This window comes from Solea senegalensis, linkage group LG20 (genome assembly GCF_019176455.1).
Source record: "Solea senegalensis isolate Sse05_10M linkage group LG20, IFAPA_SoseM_1, whole genome shotgun sequence".
Taxonomy (NCBI): Eukaryota; Metazoa; Chordata; class Actinopteri; order Pleuronectiformes; family Soleidae; genus Solea; species Solea senegalensis.
In genome coordinates, this window is record NC_058039.1 from 6,170,406 (window position 1) to 6,187,103 (window position 16,698).

The 16,698-nt window shown below is 38.4% G+C and overlaps 1 protein-coding gene across 1 annotated transcript in view; it reads right to left on the bottom strand.

Annotated features, from left to right (window-relative positions):
• Positions 1-9,869: 9,869 nt before the first annotated feature.
• Positions 9,870-16,698, bottom strand: part of LOC122786803 (brevican core protein-like) — an 8,824-nt gene continuing 1,995 nt past the window's right edge. Inside the window, exons 3-9 of the mRNA XM_044053299.1 lie at positions 14,700-16,272; positions 12,483-12,590; positions 12,209-12,367; positions 12,031-12,113; positions 11,436-11,580; positions 11,085-11,267; positions 9,870-10,641 (exon numbers count right to left, since the gene is read on the bottom strand). Coding sequence (XP_043909234.1) covers positions 10,517-10,641; positions 11,085-11,267; positions 11,436-11,580; positions 12,031-12,113; positions 12,209-12,367; positions 12,483-12,590; positions 14,700-16,272 — 2,376 coding nt within the window. The 3' untranslated portion in view covers positions 9,870-10,516. The remainder of the gene's footprint in view (positions 10,642-11,084; positions 11,268-11,435; positions 11,581-12,030; positions 12,114-12,208; positions 12,368-12,482; positions 12,591-14,699; positions 16,273-16,698) is intronic.

Genomic DNA, 16,698 nt, shown 5'->3' on the forward strand with positions numbered 1-16,698 from the left:
GCATAAAATTGATGTGAAATGATAGTATCTTTAAATCTGGACCAAATCATAATTAGCCATGAGTTTACAGCTGTTGAGGGTGGAGCTGCCTTTATTCACCTTCAGAAGTTTGAACATTTATTGGAACTAAATTATCTAACAGTTTTAGAGGATAAGAAGAAACATCTCTTGCCCCAACAGAAAACTACAATACAGTCAAGTTTAAAATCTTATGTTTGATAGGGCTTTATGTAAAATATTAGGTACTGTAAAATGTGCTGTATGTATGCAGTACTTTCAAAGAAGTAGAGAAATAGCAGTTTAATTGAAACTCATTTTCAAACTGTACTTGAATAGTGCAAATAAAATTTTGTCTGTACATCAAACCAGCCAAGGTAATTTATCCCATTTGATTTGAGAAAAAAAATCACAGTTTTAAGAAATGTAAAATGTCAATAACATCCTCCTAAATCATTCCTAAACCAGAGAATTGGGGTCAAGACTGGATAAAGAAGATGTTGACCTCACTGGTTTGCAGAGTTTAACCTCTTGGCCTCTTCTCTGATGAGAGCTCAGAGGTCGTGACTCTGTCAGGCGGGGTCGAGGGGAAGTCTTCCACGGAATGGCCAGACAGGACGACAAAGTGTGTCGTATGTCCCCGGTGGGCTGTGGAAATCTTATTTCAGCACACATGCACTCGCACAGGCAGAGATGCAAAATATGTCCAGAGTGCTGCTAAAACAATACAGAATCTTTAGACTTTTCCTTTTTTTTCCTCACATTACCACATATTGTTTAGCTCTTAAATGTGTGACACAGATCACACATACATGAGAATGCTCTATTCAACCTCGCTCCACAAACGGGCATTGTCTGAAATTTCTTGCTCTGTCTAAAAGTCACCCACTCGCTGATTTCTCACAAAAACATTCTAGTGGATATAGTGAATTATTCCTCAACTTTTCTCAGACCATTGATAGAGGGGGCGCCGGGCTCAAGGGGAAAACAATATCTTATAGTTTACAGAATAAAACCGATCCAGCCAGATGAAGACACACGCACAAAACATGGGTAGAAATCAGCCGTGGGTATGTCATGGCACGCTGGAGGGTCTGACTTCTTAATTAGACGTGTAAAAAGGCTGGGTCAGACAGAGCAGACAAGCAAAGAAAGGCAGGCGAGATGAGACCCTTCAAACTGTCTGTGTCACACTGTGGGTGTGTGTGTCTGGACCGTGATGTGAGAAAGTGTGTGTTGTGTCGTTTGCATGTCTGAGTCTTGTCTGCGCTTAGTTTAAGTTTGTGTTTAGCTTTAGTGTAAAGACATGATTTTGACCAAAAGTCCCTGGAACTTAAAGTTAGAGGGACTTTTTTTTCAAGGAACTGAAACATTTTTGTTTGTGAACATGACAAGAGTAAACAAGGGGGAGATTAAAGTCCTGCAAAAAAATATGAATATCAGTAAAGACATGTGTCAAATACATGAAAATCTGGACTTTTAGTGGAAGGATAATTTATGAGGTATTGTTGAAATTAAACGGCTCAAAGAAAACGCTGGACCCAAACAGACTTGCAACACTGCAAGCGCCACCCCTCTGCTTTAGAAAAGTACTAACATCTGACTCAGGACTTTTATTGGCTTAAAATAATTTAACCTGAAATATAATTTAGTCCCTGCTATCCCTGCAAAGTGTCCTTGTTCCAGGGAAATTTTCTGGCTGAAACACCACTTATCAAACTATGGTAAAAAAATAATTTAGGGACACATGATGTTCCAATGCATGTCCCTTCACAATAAAGACCAGCATTTTACAAGTTGGAGTGAAGATGATCAAGACGATTAACAGAATAGAAATTAAAATACAAACATTTGCTCCATTACATTATGCTCATTTTGATTATTTGCCAGATTTTATATATGATCTTATTAGCATTGCTAAATAATTACACTGATCTGCAAATTATTCATGGAATAATATGAAATATCACTCTTTGGTTAAACTGATAACAACTGGCTCACATCACCCCCAGTGATTGGGGTCTTGAGTACGAATCCAAAGTCTTGGCACATTTGTAAAACTGAGATTTTACGGCATAAAGTGTAAACAGATGGGACATAATTAGTTTTGATTAGAGTTCAAATACACAGATTAAATTCTGTTCTACTGTATTTACATGTATATAGTGCACTCATCTTGGTCTTGACTCAGACTTGGTCCCTAAAATCTTGTCATGGTATCCGTAAACTTGTAACGCATGACTTAGTTATGGTTAGTGTGGTCTACAACTATGACACTAGTTGTAGTTCATTATCAAAAAATACATGTAGGTAAATGTCAAGAAATCATTGAAAGTTACATTTCAGCCTCCCTCCCTCCATTTTTGTTATTGAGTCAACAGCTGAATAAAAAAAAAGTTAAATGAAATGTAGGTCTCTTGTTACAGGGGGTAAAGTATGATATTATATAGAATATACAGTATGATATTAAGACAAATCTATGATTGAATGCGTGCAAGTGAATATATCATGTTTGTAGTGTTGCAGTCATAAAAGAAACAATGTTCAATCATAATTTATGCAGTGAGTAAGATTTACTGTCTTTTCCGTTAATTTGTTGTCATATTTTCCCTCTTGCAGCTTATTAATTATACGATGTGATTATAAACTTTTATCCAATTAAAAAATTCAAAGAACTATCTGTCCACCAACATGTGATTTAAGCTTTTTGAATGTTAATTTGTGCTGTTAATCTATGCGTGTATTTGCAAATGATCCTGATTCTCACAGCGACCCGGCCTCCAACATGATTTAACTATGCAAGTGCATGAAAGAGGCAAAAGAATGTGTCTCTCAATAAGTCATTAATGGTGAAAACAAGTCAGAACCACTTATAATAATCACTTATTCCGACTCACTCATTGTTGCCTGCGAGCAGACATGTCGCAGTCGATCTGAACCGCAGTCTTTGGGTGAGAACCGTGCGGGAAACCTCCAGGCCAGCTGCAGCTGTTTGTTGTCTGTGACACATAGAGAGAAGGTCATAGGTCAAATAAGTTCACAGGAACTCAGGGCTTTCACATGTTAATGCTTTTCTGTGCAGCACGAGAAAATCACGGAGAGGTGCTCATAACGTTATTAGGAAGCGGTTTATTCAAATCGGTCACAAGCTCATGTTCGACGGACACGTCGACTCAACTGGTGGATATTTGGATGCCGGTGTTCAAAACTGGAAATGTTCATACAATAATAGTAATAAATATTTAGTGCATATATTTTAAATATGAACAAATATCAGCTACATTCAAACCATTGTCACAGAGGTCACATAATCCTGATTAAGCCTATCAGCTCAACGTGACTCTCTGACATGTAAAACCAAGGATGGGAAACAGTATCGATCCAATACCAGTTCAAAATCACTGACTCGGATATTGGACAGATAAAAATGTTAAATCCGATACAATCAAAAAATCCCATAAGTCTATATGACTGTAAAAATGTAAATAAATATCAGCATTTTAGCTGAGTCATGGTGCTGTATCGGACTCCAAAAACGTGCTATCGTCCCATCCCTATGTGACAGACATCACTCACAGGTATCACCACAGACTGATACATTTTACATCAAACTGATGGAGGAAAGGTGGAAGCATTAGCAGCTACGCGAGTAAAGTGAGATGGCAGCAAACTTTAGGTCAAGGAATTAACCGTGGTTCTCTGAAATGCGAGAGAGGTGAAACAAATGTTGACAAAAAACAGTTGGAATATGGACCTGGACACACACACACACACACACACAGACTTGTTTCCATGCATTCATTTCCTGGAGACTTTCTCTAACCACATTTGTAACCATATAAAATGTAATAATTTACATTATAGGGACTTGCTTTTTGTCCCCATAAGGACAACTAGTTCCTATAATATGACAGAGATTTATGTCCCCACAGCATGAGTAATACCAGGAACACACACACACACAGCTCTGAGAAGAACAAGGGCAGCACTCACAGAAGCCCGCCCAACACACACACTCAACAATCATCCTCAGGACTTTTTTCCCACATGGTTCAATCACACAAACTGAAACAGAGGAGGAATATTGAAAAGGCAGTGATTCCCATGCAGTTACATTGTTAGCACAAGTGCAGCTCACAGTGCCCTCAGCTGGAGTTTTGTGGCACTGCAGTGAGAAAGAATGGCTTGTGGGTTTGTGATGATCAGATCCTCAAATATGTCCAAAATGTTTCTTAAAGCTGAGCTGACTATTTTCTCCCTGATATTTAACATAAACTAAGCTAATTTATCAAAAGGAGTGCCTCAAATTATCAACATCAATGTATTATTATTGTTATTATTATTAGCTAGTGCTGTATCCAAGCTTAACACATGCAATATTATAATTAGAGCTAATGCTTAAGCCTGTAGTTTGGAACTTGTGTCTCTTGGCTATGACAGCCATTACACACATTCAAACAGAGCAAATTTCACAGTTTCAAAATAATACAATTTGGTAGAGCTAATCTAATAGCTACAGATACTGTGTAAGACTATTTCTAAACGATCATCTGTAAAAGACCTGCAGCTTTAATGTTACTAACTGTAAGAACATGTGCTCCTAAGATGAAAACACATTGAATCCGAGGGATCATAAAAATAACAAAAAATATAGATAAAGAATCTCATCAATCCTCATGATCATATTGAAATTAAACAAACTAATAAGTAAAATATGTACATTTTGGTTCACTGAGTCATCATTCAAATGCATACCAACTGTTTTTAGCCCAATGACTTGCTGTTGTTGTTTTTTTTTATTGTTGATGTTTATTTATGTCTTAACTACTGGGATATACCAAGTAAATCCATCCATGTATCTATCTATCTATCTGTCAGTCTAAAAATCCCTTGGCTTTTACAGACAAAGGATTAGAAGGTTGGGAATCATTGTGCTGGGAAAACACGTCAGATGCAGTATCGTCAGTCCTTTGAACACACATTTGAAAATGAGTGAGTGTGTGTTTACTTCCTGTTGGACCTAAGTGTGGTCAAACTAGCACAGTGATGGCTCTCGATCAAACACCACTAAATGATTCTAGAGTGAGAAAGCCCATCACTAATTGATACTACACGTCTCTGCCCATGCAGGCTGCACCATCCATATTGCTTCTCTATGGGTTCAAATTATAACCTATTTGTCTCTCTGTCTCTATTTTCACACGACTGCCTGTCAATCAGTCCTCCTACCCCCAGCGCAAATTGGTGCAGTGTGAAAACAGCCACTCCCTGTACCCAGTGGGTCTAATTGGCTCGGATTAAAGAAGCTATTATATCAGTGGAGCTGATCTAAGAGCTGGGTTGCTGACTGCGGGCGGCCCACACTTTTTTTATCCTGCTGAGAAACCGAGCTGCATTCAGCTGCCGCAGCTTCCTCGTCCTCTCACTTCTCCGAGGATAGTTCTTGCACAGCACTCGTCTCCTGACAGAGTGTGTATGAACCTGTTAATGACTTGATCCCAGAATGGATGCAGTGTTTGCACATAAAATGCTTCTTTCTTCTTTTTTTTGCAATTGTAGTGCAGAGCAAGAATGTTTGAGGAACCACGAGAAACAATAATCTTAATCAGTATGAGATACTTTGACATTTAACCCGGTTCACAATAAGATATTGTAATTATAACGATGGACAATGTACGCTATGACACACATCACTATAAGCATTCACAGCAAGCAGATTGTGAAGACTTTTTAATAAGATAATTGTGAAAGGAGATAATTGTTAGTCAGTGTTAATCATGTGAGTGACTGTCTAGCTTGCCAGCATACATTCCTAGTGATTTATTTAGTTTCATAATTTTTCCACTTTTTTGGTTCATACATATCTATTAAGGTAGATAAGGAACAAAAGGCTGTTAATTTAGATTCAATCATCTAAAATGTATTATTAAAGTATATTTTACAATTACTGCAATGACAATAATAAAAAATGGGAGCCGCAATTATTCTAGTCAGGATAATCATGGCTTCCAAATGGTTCCATTCTTATATGTGATGAATATAGCTATTGCATTACAATGGTGCATTGTTACTGATTGTGTTTTCAACATGTTATTAGCATGAATATTAACATTTATCGATCAATAATAAAGTAACTAAGGTCATTGGGGTACATCTTTAAATTATTTAAGCAGTATGGTTTTTCCTAGTGTCTCTTCAAAGTATGTGAACACTGATTACTGTAAAATGGGCAGATCTTTAAAAGTAAACTTGAACGTAAAACCAGAACATGTTCATCTTCACAGGCATCGTAGCACAGACCAAATTTGTCACTCCAAGAAAACTAAACCAACCACATTTTAAAATCTGATCTAGGACAAAAGGATATAACTTCATTATTAAAGTTCAGATTTTTGTATTTATAAGTCTCTGTGAGGGGATTTGTGACAGTAAGGGGAATTCTCAAACTCAAATAATTTAGCATATCATTACCTTTTCTTTTTTTTTTAAAGGGAAATAACTAATATTTTACTTTGTGACTAAAAGCCTGTATGCACACAGACATTTTAATTGAGTGTTAGCCTGAATATTGTAGTAGTAATACCACAGGAAGAAGGGGATGCTGCTTCAACCCCCAAATCACAAAAACACTCTGCATTTATCCAAATTGGAATTCAGCACAGAAAGAGAGAGAGAAAACCCACAAAGGTTGTTTGTATCCCACTGAGCAGTGATGGTGGGGTGAAGGGTTGTGGGTAAAGCTCACTGCTGAGGTTCCCAGCCGACCTGGCACATCTTTTCAACTTCTCATCAGTCTGTCTTTTCATTGTGCGCATGAACCAAATCTGGTGAAGTCGTGAAATATTTATTCAAATATTACTAATATGTTCGTCTTCACAATTCCTCTGAAAATCTGGCAGCTCACATTGAAAAACTGCCTGACAGACAACCTGGAAAGAATTGTAGTTGCTTAAGTCTGAGTAAAATAATTGTTGTGTCTAATAGTTTTATCTGCTCATTAAAGGTCAACCATTATGTATTCTCTATTCAGAAAAAAAAAAGGTGAAAGACTTACTGGCATCTATTGAGTTGAAAATGTTGTAATTTACATAGATTAACAATTGGCTGATGCCACTTATTAAGAATGACCAAAAATGTTCCTAATTATGAGGACCTACCAGCAGTCTACCTTTAATGCATGTGTTTTGTTATTAGTGTATCTTTGCTAGAAAACGGAATGGCACAGTACTAAAACAAAAAGCAGTGACCAATTAGCCTGTTGGTGAAAGATTAATGTCCAACAATATGATGATAAATGTTTTATTTAGATCACTTATGAAGAAAATATCCTAAAAAATGTTATAGTTATAGAATGTCTTAGTTTTGTGAGTTTTGTGTCAAATATTGAGATTAAAATGCAGTTTTCTTACATTTTATAGACTACATGATTAATTAATAAAAAATTCAGGTAGAATAATCGATAACAAACAAACCCAGCTGACATTTAATGGACTAAAATATCTTTGACAAGGCTAAAGACTATATCATAAATACAAAATGAAACACTGGCTGCAGCTCAAACATCACGTCCAAAAATAATTACTACTCATGCCTTTTCACTCCCTACAGTTCCCTCCTCGGCCTGCAGTTCACACCACTGGTCATTTTCAAGTGTCAAGGACCTCGCACTGGGTCTGGGGAGGTGGGCCCTCAATTAGCGAGCCACGCGCCTTTGGAAGAAAGAGGAACTCCACGAGGAGTCCTTTAAGACTGGCCTCTGTTCACTCCACTCTGACACCGTCACCTCGGGGTCATGGGGCCACAATACATTCCCATCTGGGACCGTGTTATCAGCTCTGTGACGGAGGGGACGGACGCCAACCCCCTGCATTCACACTGAACTGTGTGTCACCACTGAAGGCCTGAGAACTGCAGAGTTGCTCCGACACACAGGCACACACCTTCTCTGAACATCCGCACGGCTTCATCAATGCAACTTCACCCTTTCATCAGGCCTGATAATGTGCATGTGTGTTTTTAATTGAGCTGCAACACAAGGAAGGAGGACTGCACGACATATTGCACACCGGGGGAGCTGTGGGTGCAACTATAAGCCAGTATTTTTGGCCACTGAGCAGCACTAATGTGGATCTGTTTCAGGCTAAATCCCTGTATCATTATTGTTTAGTAAGAACACACATATGGGCGCATTCACATGCACAGACAAAATTATAATGCTGGAAATGTTGGCAATGTGTGTTTTTTGGCATGTTTAACCATGTTCATAAATATAATATTAGATCTGAGAATTGCTGGACTGTAAATCAGTAAATTTAGTGAATATTGTACTAACACACTTTCTACCTTTACATCTCTGAATCAAATAAATTATTATGATCTATAGCAGATTAAAAGCATATCCATTTATCCACAGGGGAATCCTCAGTACACAAACCTTTTCCATATGCAGTGGGATCCAGACATACATTATTCGAAAATTGTGTGTAACCTTTTCTTTGGCACTTTAAAATATGCATACTTTCATACTTTGTTATATCGTTTGTTACAGCTTTGAATGCAGGGTCTTGACTTATACAGACTAAGGAGTCAAGACTTGCCAGAACCAAAGGTGATCACAGAAATATATAATTTAAAACCATATAAATACAATTTAAGATTAGAAGTATTTGTCTTTCAATGTTCACTCATCAATGTGCAATATTTTTAACAGATTCTACATGGTATAAACACAGTTGGTTGTAGGCATTTCCTCTTTCACCCAGTGCTTCGGTTTTAAGCAAGAAAGATTGGAAATTTAGCATAGGTCACTTGTTAAGTGACGTGACTAAATGCAGCACCAAATGTGAGCAAATCAAACAAAACTATATATTTTGAGTTAAATTTTTCTGTCTCTCTATTTTTATTTTATATATAACATTGGTGATCAGCTGTGGTATCAAACATGTCTGCGTTTGCTCATGATTTGGTAATACTTTCACGTCATCATGCTGCCACCTAGTGGAGGAGGCAGTAACACTCAGACAGAAATGTGTGTCAACTATCTGGAGTCGTTGAATTAAACACCGCTGCTCTGAAACTGCAGAGAGGATAAAATAACACCACCTGCTGGTCACCTCAGACAGAAACACATTTTTCTCCGGTAAATAGTAAAAAAACAACAATAAACAGTTACAACAGATCGTGTTTTTTACGTTTTCGGCAGCTTGTCTGACACACGTGTGTCCAGGTGTTTGTTCTTCCACCAGGTCCGCATTATAACACCTACGTAGGTGTTATAATGCGTTATGTTCATTATGTTTTCACATTCATGTCCCTTAACATTCTGTACAAACACACTTTTACAAACATGTTTTGACTCACGTCATGTTCCTGTTGCTCTGTTTTCCCTCGTGACCCTCCACTTCCGACGGAGTGACGACACAGGTGACGCAAAATGTTTGTTGATTGCGCACAGGTGTGTGGGCGGGGCGCACAGCTGCTTAATGAGAGGTCAAACTCACCTTGATTTTAGTTCTGTTGTAGCCATAACTTTTAATGAAGGCATAAACATGTTGTTTTATTTTATTTATTTATTTTACGGTGAACTTTAATCATTCTATATATTTTTTTATATTTGTAGCCTACACGCAGTAAAAGCAAGAGAGTTCTTTGTTTAGCTGTTTATATCATCTTAATATTTAATTTATGTAATTTATTCTCCTTTACACATCTCTCTATCTATCTATCTATCTATCCATCCATCTATCTATCTATCTATCTATCTATCTATCTATCTATCTATCTATCTATCCATTTACCCCAATGATCTGTAAAAACTCCATGTGCTGTTGAAACAAATATCAAATAGTGAAATAAAGCCCACAAAACAGTGCTGAGGGTAAAATAAGAGAACAATTTATTCTTTGCTTTGTTCTACAAAACTTTATTACAACATAAAGCTGACGAACAAAACTGTGTCGGCTGGAAAATCAGAGGTTTCAGAATGCGGACAGCAATCACAGGTGTGAACGCTAACATATGTACAGTATTTACTGACGTTGTGCTTTGGAGATGCAGATTATTGGAAAAGCAGTGATGTGTCTCACTTTTACATGACACTGGAAAAAAACATCTCTGGTGTCTACAAAGATCTGAAAATATTAGCACCATTTAAAAAAAATAGTTTCTTCAAAAACCACAAAGAGTACAGTTATTAATGTAGATTTGAAGCTGGCAGAGAGATTTACTGTGACTCGTAAGGTCATCACTTTAACCTTGGCCTTATTGTTACTGGCAGTCACTGCATTATCATTTAAATTCTTGGTAAAATATAAATGTTGGTTGTTGTTTTGTTTTTTTAGCAAAAAGTGTACCCCTTAAAAGAATTCAGAGCCTTTAAGTGCACTCATGTTCTTTGGAAAAGAGGAAGTTGAGTTCAGTGTGTCCTGTGCTGTTTGAGCAGTCATTGGTAAAAGCACTCAGTTCTTGTGTCATCTCACAGCAGCAGAGTTAAACACAACAAGACAAGGAAAGCCGACTCTTAAAACTTGATGTCCCAGTACTGTGGCATCTTCTTAGTTTCCTTAGCCTCAAACTCATCTTGAATCGCTGCAAGGTTGTGGGTTGCTGACGTCTGCTCGGGCTGCTGGGTTGGACCTCCAGCCTCTGAAAAATGAATGATTTATATCAACTGTTAGATTCATTTTTATTCAACCATGTGAACAGATTGCATAAACGTACACCCCCTACATTTTATTATTGTCAAAACTTACCATTAAAATATACTACATATTTTTAATAAATAATATTATGGTTCTATCAATAAATATGCTGTACATTATACAGCTCTGAAGTATGTGAAGTAAATATGTGATAATGACAATAGTGCAGACAATAGTAATGGAAATTACACCAATAACAGATAAAATATATCACTTACTACTGACAAAAGTAGCAGTAAAAATACACATGAAAGCCACTTAAGAGTTGATATTTTCCTAATTTGATGGTATAATCGTCCTGCCTGTCAAGCATTTGATAAAAACATTTAATTTCATAGTATGGTTAATTTTATCATAAGACAGGCTTATAGGGCAGGATTATCTTACCAGGGGTGCACATAATTTGCGGCCTCTCCCACATGCCTCCAGGCAAACACCTGATCAGAGGACTCAGTCTCTGCTGGAAACCTTTGGCACAGTGATAACGTACAACTGCATTGGTTTCATATCGCTGTCGAGCTTTTCCAAATATGGAGGTGTTTCGGACCTTTGGTGGTGGACCACATGAGGCTGTTGGAAGAGACAAACACTGAAGATCTTATTTTTATTCACAACTTTGCATCATTGCATGATATCACTGATGTATGGTTATGTAATGGACTGAATTAACCACACGAGGGAGCCGTGTGCATTGATGAAGAGCTTTAAAGGATAGTGATTCTCATTTTAATTACTCACAGGTGCCTTTCTTGCAGGTGTAGGCCAGATGATAGTTACAGGGCACGTCACTCCAGCGTCCGTCATCGTGCCACACCATCACCACACAGTCTTCTCCAGAGAGGAAGTAGCTGTCTGGCTGTCCTCTGTACCAGTTCTCATAGAGCTGTGAGAGAAAGAAATGTCTGTCCATGTTTTTATCAGTTTATATCTCACAACTATATCTGAGAGTAACAGAGAATAGATCTCTGCTTTGTTTCTGTATGTTTCTTCCTCTTGAAAGGGCAAAAGCTAAACTCTGTGAAGATTTTAAAACTCGTCCAACATACACTGTGATTTGCAATGTAGTCAAGTCTCATTTCAATTACAATTGCACTGTATAATAGGTAGAGTATAAGAGTTAAAACATAATGGAGCCTTAATATATGTATGACACAATGAAAACATGAACTACTCTAGATTCTAATGCAAAGATGACAACTTATTTTTAATTTACTTATCACACAGGCCATTCAAAAATAGAACAAATAAACAGATTGTAGCCTTTGCTATTGTCAAACTGCAATGTTCCAAACTGCAATTTTTTTTGCATTTGTTTATGTCTAAGGTCACTCACCAGTGGGTTCCCATCAGACCAGCGGAAATCATCCTCAATTGTCTTATCGTTCAGACCAGTCCACTGGTATTCTTTATAGTTACCTGGGGAAGAGAATAACAACAACGAGTCTCAATGAAAGCATAAATAAACCATGTGAATTTCCTGTGTATGCAGGCAGCTGGCACAGTAGACGTACTGTTAATGTAGCTCTGTTCCTCTGGGGTCATGATGGACACCAAGTGAGCTCCCAGCATGCGACAGTGCTGCTCTGCCACCTCCCAGCTCAGACGCTGGCCGAAGTGTCGGTAACAGAAACCGTGGAACTTGTCCCAGCCTGGTTCACATCGCTCCATGTCTGACAGCAAACACAGAGGGCGAGAAGGGGACAATGGAATGAAGTAGTGTGAACTGTGAAGTACAACTTATTTAGAAAAACTTATTTAGAACACACAACAGAAAGGAGAACTCACCAGTCTGACAGAAGGTGCCTCCATATGTCGGCAAACAGAGACATTTAATCTGCCCGTCTCGGTCTGTGCAGGTGCCTCCATTGAGACAAGGGTTGTCCACACAAGCGTCTGTAACACAAAGGTCCAATTATTAGTGGATTATAATGTTGCTTTAACCTGAGAACTCAGGGTAGAGTCTGGTAGCCTACAGTGTTTTACTGGTACAAAAGAACACATTAGGATACATTAGGATGTATTTGGTGGTGAATAACAACTATGGTAAAGCACAAGAATCAATGTACATGTTCACATACATTTATTTGGAAAAGATCCAACAATGTTCTTGTTAAAAAGCAGTGACGTGGTATATGCTGCTTTGTTCAGATGTTAGGGTTTCGCAGGACGACAAACATGGTGCACTGGACAAAAATACACCAAAGGACACATTAAAGAGACATCTGACATTCGGTCTCTATTGAGAAAACCCTTCTTCTGATGACAAGTAAATCACGAGGGTGTATAATTGTTACGCAAACAGCCTCGAAAAACCTCTATTCTATTCAGAGTTGGACTAAATTAAACTAAAGGAGAAAGAAAACAGCAAAACACTGTGGAAAAAAAAGATAACCGATGCCGTGTTGCCAAACTCCTTTGTGAATGATCAAACCATACAAAAGAATCTCTCTCTTGTGTGTCACCATCACAAGGCCCTGAAGAAAAACGAGGGATTGGAGTTTCATTTTAATTTTCTACATTTGTGAAAGAAGGCAAAGTGGTGGTATGTGTGTCATGACCAAAATTAAACATTTTACAAGGGCTCTGGTTTGTTTCCCTTGACACCCTATAAACAGGAACTCTGTGGTGTCTGTCATTATACCAAGCACTCATATAGTGCTATTTATTTAGAGAGCTCTCTTTATGTTAGTGTGTGTATAAAAGGTAATAACGGCCTTACACATAATGAGAATCATATGCAGTCTAAGGAAAACTATCATTCCGTTTGGCTAAATATTCCACATCTAGATCAGGCAGAACCACAGGCATACCACATTTTTAGTATGAAACAATGATGCCGTGCTGCCCCGTTTGCTTACTACCACAAATTCTCACTTATTTAATCTACATATGTGTTTTGTTAAAAAACAAATATAAACTGCTCAACATGGAAAGTTTAACTCTAATGTAAAAGAGTTAAACTTTTAAAAAAAGTTAAAAAACGTTTTCGGCAAACTTAAGACATCTTCTACTGAGAGTGTGCCCAATCAAACAGAATATAATAAAATGGAACCCGCATCCTTAAGTTAATTGCAGTTCTTTCTTCAGCTTCCTTACAACTGAGGCTTTAATATTCTAAAATGTAATGTTTGAGACTGAAAGAGGAGTTAACACACATGACATTGACTTTATCATTATTACACCTAAAAATAACAAAACAACAGATTAAGCAACAGAACAAGAAGTGACTAAACACAACAGAAAACAACAACCCAGAGAGGACACTTAATGTGATAGTAAGTGCAACGATATTATTTGTGCTTATAAACATAATAATAATCTGTGCTTTTGGTAGTAGTCTTAAATATCAATAGAACTAGTAAACTGACAGTTATGGATTAAATATAAAACATTATTGCGATTGCACTTGTTAGCGCTGTTACATTCTACACAATTGCTGTAAAAGAGAAACAAAGAGTCCATTTAAACAAGCAAATTAAAAAAGGCACACAGTGAGTGTTAAAGAATAGTAGTGAGTAGTGAATAGTTTGCACTTGATTCAATTTTCAGAAAACAAAACCCACTGATTATGGTTCTGTGGAAGGTTAACCAATGCTAACCATGATTTTTGCAGAAAATCTTCATGAGAAGAAGTACTAAATCACTCATTCACTCAGGCACACCACTATATCACAGTACTTCACAGAAGTCAATCTTTGGATAGGGAGGAGAATGTCATGCACAGCAGGACTGGATTGTTGGCAAATGCCAAACGGGAAACTTCCCAGTGTGAGTATCTTGAGGGGAATTGGAATCACAAGGACAGAAGTGAGAGGTGGAAGGAGTCAAAGGGGTGAGTGGGCTTTTTGAGACAAGTGAAACAAATACAGGTAATCGTTTGAAAAGGAAGGGAAAAGTTTTACAGAAAATGGAGGTAAAGGTGGGTTTGGGGATTTTAGTGCATCACTGCGTCGAGTAGCAAGAAGAGGACTGTTAAGCTGAAGAAAGTGGCTTTAACGTTACCTGAAGCTTTCCCTGTACTGCCTACAGCTGCCCTCTCATTGGGCAAGATAAGCAGGGTGGGTGGCTGGGTGGAACTAAACTCCACATCCACCAGACCCTGATCCACTGGTGGTTTGTGGTGTGTCACCCTCTGAGGCCCTGTTGTCTTGTGGAAAATTCTGGGCGTCGATGTGGTCGGGCTCCAGGCGCGTCTGGACCAATGTGTGGTGGTTGTGATGGTGGTGCTCGTCGTTCCTGTTGTAGCTCTGGTGGGCTTTGTACTTGTGGAGGAACGTGAAGCTGCTGTTGAGGAGGGGGAAGTGGTTCTTCTGCTGTACTCGAGATCATTGACAGATTCTTGGGGTCCAGTTGTGGTGGTCACCAGAGCCCAGTTAGAACTTTGTGAATCGAGAGGATAGATGGTGAAATCCTCCTCAACTGTAGGAGCAAAGTTGACATTTTCCTCTGAGGTTGAAGCAATTTTAGATTCTTCTCCAAGGACTGTGGTAAAATTAGCTTCCTCTTCTAAGTGTAGGGAAACATTAGCTTGTTCTCCAGACGTTAGACCAACATCAAGTTGTTCAGGGGTTGGGACAACATTTGCTTCTTCTTCAATGGTTGATCCAACATCAAACTTTTCAAGGATTGGGACAACATCATCTTCAATGGTTGAAGTAATATTATATTCTTCTTTTGAAGTTGGGGAAACAGTTGTCCCTTTAAGAACTGGGGTGACTTTAACATCAAGTGTTCTGGCAATGTACGTTTCTTCTTTCATAGCAGTGGAAAAATTTGTTTTTTCTTCAGTTGTTGGGTGAACATTTAATTCTCTTTCATACACTGGGGAAAGTGTAACTTCCTCGTCCAGTGAAAAGGAGCCTTTAGCCTCTTCTTCCAAGGTTGGTAAAATTTCCCCTTCAAAGGTTAGAGTAATTGCGATGTCTTCTTCAGGAGTTGGAGAAACTTTAACTCCCTGTTCCAGTGAAAAGGAAACTTTAGCCTCACCTTCAACAGTCGGAAAAACTTTAATTTCCTCAGTTGGAGCAACTTTGTTGTCTTTTCCGAAGACTGCAGTAACTGTATCTGTTCCAGGTTCCAGTCCACTTGCCTCTTCAGAAGCAATAGTCGCAGTACCCCAATACCCTCTGGACCCTGGTGTGCGATACAGTGCTGTGGTAGAATCAGTAGGCAGCTGAGAACTGTTTGACCTCTCTGAAGACTTGGTGGTGGCAAAACTGGTGTCTTCAGCCTTGGTCACATGCAGTTGTTCTTCCTCAGTATCAATTGTGACTGAGTCTTCTGATTCCAAGCTCGTACTTCCCTCCTGTTTAGAAATGGAAGACTCCCATAACTGTGCCACCGTGGTGACGATGCTGAAGGCACGTTTCTCAGTGCTTTGTGTGTCAGACGAAGACGTCGGGTGTGGGATTCCAGTCCAAGGTTCAACAGGAACGCTGCTAGCTGAAGCAGGGGGGGATGGATGAGTGGTAAACCCAGAGGCGGATGAATCGGACGAGGTGGTGAAACTGACGGTTTCAGCATCGAGATCCCTCTCTGAGGAAAAAACAAAAAGATTGACACGTGATTTTAGGAGCTGTAAATGTATAAGTATCTTAAACTGAAACAAGTTCTGCCAATACAGCCACATAAATGTTACAAACTGAACATTTTCGACACACATTGCAGTTGGAGTAAAGTGGACCAACTGACTGACATCTCAAAAACTGTAGGGATTACGATGATTTTTATTTTTTTGACCTTCCAGATCCTTAGACTACAAATATTACTTGCTTTCATTAGTTCCTGTTTTTTCCTCTAATTTTACCATGAGGTTGACATTTATGGATATTAGCAACTAGACCACAACTAGATAGACTGCAACAAAATATTGCACAGTTATGAAGTTATATGTACCCAGTACACAAGTAAGCAAATACTTGACCTCTAAAACTAATACTGCATTTCTTTCAAATAAATACATTACTAAAACCCACTTCTTATCATAGCATCATCATTGATG